At 32.7% G+C, this 6,714-nt stretch overlaps 1 protein-coding gene across 1 annotated transcript; it reads left to right on the top strand.

The window, feature by feature from the left end:
* Positions 1-1,101: 1,101 nt before the first annotated feature.
* On the top strand, positions 1,102-3,992 carry LOC129234548 (NAD-dependent protein deacylase Sirt4-like). The gene is made up of 2 exons (XM_054868562.1): positions 1,102-1,934; positions 3,843-3,992. The coding sequence occupies exons 1-2, from the start codon at positions 1,173-1,175 to the stop codon at positions 3,990-3,992; spliced, it is 912 nt and encodes a 303-aa protein (XP_054724537.1). The 5' UTR covers positions 1,102-1,172.
* Positions 3,993-6,714: the final 2,722 nt, after the last annotated feature.

The raw sequence follows: 6,714 nt of genomic DNA, 5'->3' as shown, positions 1-6,714 counted from the left end.
AAATAAATTTAAAAAATAAAATAGAGTAATAAATAAATAAAAAATAATTAAAAAATCCCCCCCCCCACCCCGAATGCCAATTACGATTTATATGACTAAAATACGCAGTTGAAATTATCTATATTCGCTTTAGCTCCCCAAAAAAAAGTTTATACTTTAAAAGTCAGGTCACTAGAGCCGAATTATCAATAAATTGAGAAATTGAAACAAATGTCAATTATCAATTTTTTTGAAATTTCATGCTTTATTTTAAAATATGTTTTCCCAATTTAAAGGGGCGGCTGCCCTCCCTTGCCGCCCTCTAGATACGTCCATAGTAATAATGCAATTCGATTTAAAATATGTTTTTTATTTTACGTAATTTAAAAATGTGTAACATGGTTGGGTCCGATAAAACATTTCCTTAAAAGCACTATTCAAAGCTTATTATGAACATTATTTGGAGGGACATTCTTTCATTGAAGTACCTTAGAAGCTGAACTTTAAAGTATCCAACAATATTTCCTTTCATCTTCAATTTTATCAATTATTTTCTATTCAAAGCGAAAGCAAAACCGCTTTTTAGCACGCAAACATATGCAATCGTGCGGTTTGTTGGCAACGCTAAAAGCTCCATCTATCGGCTCAAACTGAACTATATTTCTGGTCCCCTTTCAGCTTCGGAAATCGGTCGAAAATGACAGGCTCCTCAGACAGAGAAGCGTTGCATCCTCGTAGGCTACGGCATAACATGTTACATGAAATGCAGAGTTTCAAAAATAGGCGTGGCACTATGGATACAAAGCTATTTTACATTATGAAAAAAGCATTTATAAACCTGCTTTGTCACATTAAAGTTCATGTGCTTTTTGTTGTGCAGTAAAAGATTTTAAAATTGCTTTTTGATACATTTTTTCCCCGTCAACTCTCAGAGGACATTTTCATTCTAACATCTTAGCAATAATATTAAAGTGTGGTCATGTTAAAAGTCATTTCAAATTTTTATAGCTTTGTTTAAAACAGGAACTAGAAGTTTTTTTGGTTTGTTCTCCATCTGTCAAAAATAGTTAATGTAACTGTGACTGCAGTTGCGTCATGCTGTTTGTTTACATAATGGATAACCTGACTTGTGGGTTGCTTTGAGTATGAACGATCATGTTTGCTAATTCTGTATTAAACACATATTTGAAAACATGAGATTCACAATAAGAATTTCTAACAAAAATACTGTGTGCAGATATTTCAGTCAATTCTCTTTTGTTCCGAATCACGAGCCTACATCGAATGAAGATGTTTTTCAACTTCAGAAGTTCGTCGATGATCATAAAAAATTGTTCATTTTAACAGGTGCGGGAATATCCACGGAAAGTGGATTGCCGGATTATCGATCTAAAGATGTTGGTCTGTATGATCGCAGCCCAAATAGACCAGTTCAGTATCAAGCTTTTATTTCTTCGCATAAAATTAGACAACGCTATTGGGCGAGAAATTTTGTCGGTTGGAAGAGATTTTCCTCAATCGAACCTAACAATGTTCATACGTGTTTAGCGAATTGGGAAAATAAAGGCCGAATTTCTTGCCTAATTACTCAAAATGTGGATCGATTGCACCACAAAGCTGGCTCAGTAAATATCATTGAACTTCATGGCACATCTTATGTAGTTAAATGCTTAAAATGCAATAACCACTTTTCAAGGTTTCTGTTTCAATCGCAGCTAGAAGAGTTAAATCCAGAATTCAGAGTGGAAGCTACAGAAATCAGGCCAGATGCAGATGTAGATTTAGAGCCTTCGTTTACTGAAAAATTTAAATTTCCTGACTGTGGTAAATGTGGGGGAATTTTAAAACCCGATGTTGTTTTCTTTGGAGAAAATGTGCCCAAAAAGAAGGTGAATGAAATTTATGACAAACTAACTGAATCTGATGCAATGCTTGTGTTGGGATCATCGTTAGAGGTAATTTTTGTCTTCAATTAAAAATCGTTTTTTCCCTCGCTCCTTTTTAACAGAGGTGAAACGAAATATTATCTTTCACACACTCTCCCAATCAATAAATCCCCCTCCAAAGACTTATTGAATGATTACACATGAAAAACTTAAGGATTCATCTGCGGCTCACAAAGAATTTTTCTTCAAACCAGTAGCCCTAAAAATTCTATATGCATACAAATTTTTCCAAAGCAAATCTAGCTTTTCTTTTTTTTTCCAGCAGTAGTAAAAAAGCACTCAGTTTTCCCACCTAACCTAATGATAAATATTTGGAACTGTTTTGAAATTTAGCAACACTAGTTCAAGTTAAAGTTTCAAACATGGGGTTGAAATCTTCTATAGCAAGAAAGGATTGTTAACAACAGACGCACCCTCGGCTCACGGAAAAACTTAACGGGTCTTCGGAGATTTTTTTACGTTTTAATGTCAAAACATTTCCAAAATTCAAAAAAAAAAAAAAAAAATCATTAATAAATAATATTTTATATATTGATTTTATGTTTTTTTTTTTTTTTTTTTTTTTTTTTTTTTTTTTTTTTTTAAGTTGATTCAGTTTCATAATTTTCTACGCTTTTCTTCAAAGCTGTATTCATTTATAACTTACAATAATTACTTACCTTTTAAATTTGAAACATTAAAAAAAGAGTGTAAGTAAATAATAATATAGACCTTTCAATTAACTTAAGAACTGTAACACTTCTTTAATGAGTAGTAGTTTTTTTTTTTGTAAAGATAAAAAATCGCAGGTACTCGACATTTTTTACAGATCCGTGAGCTAAAAGAGGTTGAAGAACAGGGGGGACCGCTCCCCCCCCCACCACCACCACTAAAAAACAATTTTCTTTAAAAAAAAAACTTTACATAGTAAACCAAGTGTAATCCAAATTTTCTCCGCGGAGGGGAGGCAGTTGGCCTCCTCCAGGGGGGCACTGCCCCCCCCCGGAGATATGCCTGAAAGAAACACTGGCTACGGAGGAATATAATTTATGTCAAAATGCCAACTAAAATAATAACCACGAAAAATTCTCAGCACCGTCGCCAAATCAAAAAAAAAAAAACTAGGGGGTAAGGGGGTAGGAGTTTTAGTTGTTCTTCTCCCCCCTCCCTAGCGGCCCTTTGCTGTATTAGCTGAATGCCTCCACTCTTTTGAAGTTAGTCAATGATACCTCGACCGTAAATGGATATGATAACTTCCTATGTCATCTTTTATATATGGGAATTTTACTAATTCACTTTTTTTTTTTAATTTTAGCACATTCGATTTCCTATTAAATGAATACTTTTTTTTTTTTGCAACTCTGCAATAATTCTATTAATTCTTCAAAAAAGGGGATTTCCATAAAATTGTGTTTTTTTACGTACATACATGATGTAAAACTGATGTGCAAAATGCCGGCGACTTATTACTTATTTTGCCAAACGATGCGATACTCTGCCAAGAGAAAGCTAGAAACCATAAGGTCTTCCTATGATTAAAGTGAAAGGGTCCTCCTACGTTGCTTCTCTGAAATGTATTTTATTCTCTTTCTCAGTTAAATGCATCTAATTTTTTGCCCGAACTTCAAGATCGCCGAAATTAAACACATGTAACAAATTTCGCCAAAAAATTAAATGAAACGATCTGGACAACGCACACAGCGTAACTCAGAATCAAATTTTTTACCACTAAATTAGCTGCTTTGTTTTTTCCCTTCAACATATATTTAAAGAAAAAGTTTGAAAGACTATTTAAGAAACAAGTAATAACTATTAATTGGGAATTGGTATTTAGCGGTTCGATCAAATTTTAAGATCAGAGGAAACGGATCTTTTAATTTAAATTATTTATAAAGTATTTCAGTGTGACACTTTTTAACTTTGTAAATTTTATTTCAGGTTTTTTCTGGGTACCGATTTGCGTTGGCAGCAGTGGAACAAAAAAAGTGCCTCGGTATAGTCAACATTGGTCCAAATCGAGCAGAAAAAATTGCTTCTTTTAAACTAAATGTACGCTGTGGAGATATTTTACCTAAAATAAAGTTATGATAACTTTCTACATTGTGCAGCTTATATATATATATCAGGGTTGGCAAAAACCCGGGTTTTTTTTTTTAAAAAAAGCCCATGGACCCAGGGTTTTTTGGGTTTTTTTGAATAAAACCCAAAAAAACCCAGCTAAAGCGGGTTTTTTAAAAATAAATGTGGGTTTTTTGTCTTTTTTTAGGGAAAATGTGGGGTACTTGTATCATATTGTAGCGTAAGTATATGGACAAAGCACAAAAATTGTCTTGGGGTAAAAAAAGCTAGAAAATTCAGTGTTTTCTGAAGAAAAGTATAAAAGATGACAAAACCCAAGAATGGTGAAGTTTCAGATTTTTTTAGTTTCTATGATTACCAACAGTTAAGACAAAGTTATTTCTCGAATGATGAAATCTATTGTTCGTTTTTAATTACTATTTTTTTTTTTTTTTTTTTTTTGCATTTTACTTTATTGTATTTCGTTTTGTTATTCAAAACTACTGTAGAACCTCAAGTAGTTTAAATCCCTTTTTACCGAATTCCACCTCAATCAAGACATGTCTTTGAATTTTATGTTGCCTGTTTTTCTATTTCTGTGTACACAAAGTAAGAAATATTAAACTTTTACGTAAGATAATGAAAATGCTGTACATCCTATTCTGTTTTTTGTCCGACTGTTTGTAAAACCTGATACTGTTAATTTCTAAAAAATATACCTTGTTTATTCGAGATTTTTGCCGTGTTGGTTTGCAGAAAATAATTCGCATGAAAGCCTTTTAGCTAGAGCAGTTTCCTCTGTACAAACTTAGTACGATAATTCGAGTTATTTATTGACCAGTTAGAAAAAAGTTAAATACATTTATTTAAAAATCTTTGAAGTATTTTTTAACTGCCATTAAGAGTTAAGAAATACTATTAAAGTTCAAAATTCAGTTTTTATGTTCATTGTTTGTGGTGAAGAACAAATAAAAAAGAGGTTTAAATTGTGAAAGTAGTATTTAAATTAATTTTTTTTTAAACTACTCAGAAAATTTAAAAAAACCCAAAGTGGGCTAAAAATTGGGTCCAATTCGGCCAACCCTGATATATATATATATATATATATATATATATATATATATATATATATATATATATATATATATATATATATATATGTGTGTATGTATGTTACGGCCAAAGCCCGAAATTTTCTTGATTTCGGGTTTTGACCGGCCAATTCGCGAAGTGGCTAGGGACGATCTGTCTAAGTACGAAGAAAGAAATCAAGAGCATATTGTTTTACACATTTTTAAAAATGAAGTACAGTAAAACCTGTAAAGTTGACCACCCTTCTAAGTTGATTACCAGTCTATGTTGACCACCAATATGCACCAAATTTGGCTGAGAATCATATAACAAACCCTTTGTAAGTTGACCACTAAAGTACTGCACCGTCAACTTACACAGGTTTCACTGTATTTTGAAATGAGCACTTCGGAGTACCATTTTTTTCTTAAGTACACTTGTTCCAGAAATGAGCAGTGGTGTTCCCATAGGGTATAACTCCATATACTCTGTATACTCTCAAACATTTTTTAGCCACATAGCTTACAGCCTCAAGCTTCATAAATTTTCATATTATGAGACATACTATGTATATGTGCGTAATGGATTACTGGGAGTATACCTTAAGAAAAATTGATGAGAACATCACTGGAAACGAATTCATATATAAGTGATACCTCTGTGTTAAAAATAAGCTTTTAATGCATAAAAGTATGATCTCGTGTTATTCTGTTCATATATTTAAGCCATAACAGATATTATTCATTGAGTGTATATGATGTAACAGTGTGATATAGTGTAAAGAAGATTACACCTATGCTCTTCAAAACAAACGCGTTACGTCAAGTTTATAAATACAAAGGCAAATTACGAACTCTATTTTTCAACTATCTTTAAAGGTGATCGTTAGTCTGCTCCAAACACCTAATGTAAAAGATCCCAGATCACATCGTCTCCCGAAATATCGCTTCAAATAATATGAAATATTTTGGAAAAGCAAATAAAAGGGTTAATTAAAATAAACATAAAGGAAAAATAGTTTTGTTGTTAATATAATCCCAACAAAACATAAATGTGAAAAAGAAGCCAAGTTCGGTTGAAATAAGGTGCGGAAAAGACGGTGTCACCGACAAAAAAAGTTCAGATCTAAACAGTTACCAAGTTCCATAGTAATATTTGACGTCAATTTTGAAAATTTCTCCATGCACCTTGAATATATCCGACTCTTTTGTTCTTGCAACCGAACACAACTAAAGATGAACTAAAACTATTTTTCATACGCCAATTTCGATAATTTTCTCGGAGCAATCCCCCCTCCGACGTCCCTCCTCTGATGTCACCGAAGACAGACTATAAAATATGTTTTTACGACTAGTAAATTTTGGCATCTATTACTTTCTTCAAAGATATAAGTTGTACCTAAGGAGTTTCTTATTATAAAACTTTTCTCCCTTTTTATAAGTTCATCATTCTTCTGTTTTTTTTTTAAATTAGAATTTGGGATAGAAATTTGAAGAAAGATTTATATGGACGTTAAAGATTAGTCAAAATATGCAAATTACTCTTGAGGGGCGGCACATAAGGTCTTTGCACGCGGGCTGCCGACACCCTAGGATCGGCCCTGATTGCCGGCCACTTCACGAAATGGCCAGACAAAGTAGAAAATACAATATCGAATGCAAGTGTTTCGGACTTTAACCAA

This window comes from Uloborus diversus, chromosome 1 (assembly GCF_026930045.1).
Source record: "Uloborus diversus isolate 005 chromosome 1, Udiv.v.3.1, whole genome shotgun sequence".
Taxonomy (NCBI): Eukaryota; Metazoa; Arthropoda; class Arachnida; order Araneae; family Uloboridae; genus Uloborus; species Uloborus diversus.
This window is presented reverse-complemented; position numbering and strand designations above follow the sequence as displayed.

What these genes read in the sequence shown, in the direction of transcription:
- LOC129234548 (XM_054868562.1), top strand. Translation starts at nt 1,173, where the DNA reads ATGAGATTCACAATAAGAATTTCTAACAAAAATACTGTGTGCAGATAT. An exon ending in TGTTGGGATCATCGTTAGAG is followed by an intron (nt 1,935 to 3,842) that starts GTAATTTTTGTC and finishes ATTTTATTTCAG; the next exon opens with GTTTTTTCTGGGTACCGATT.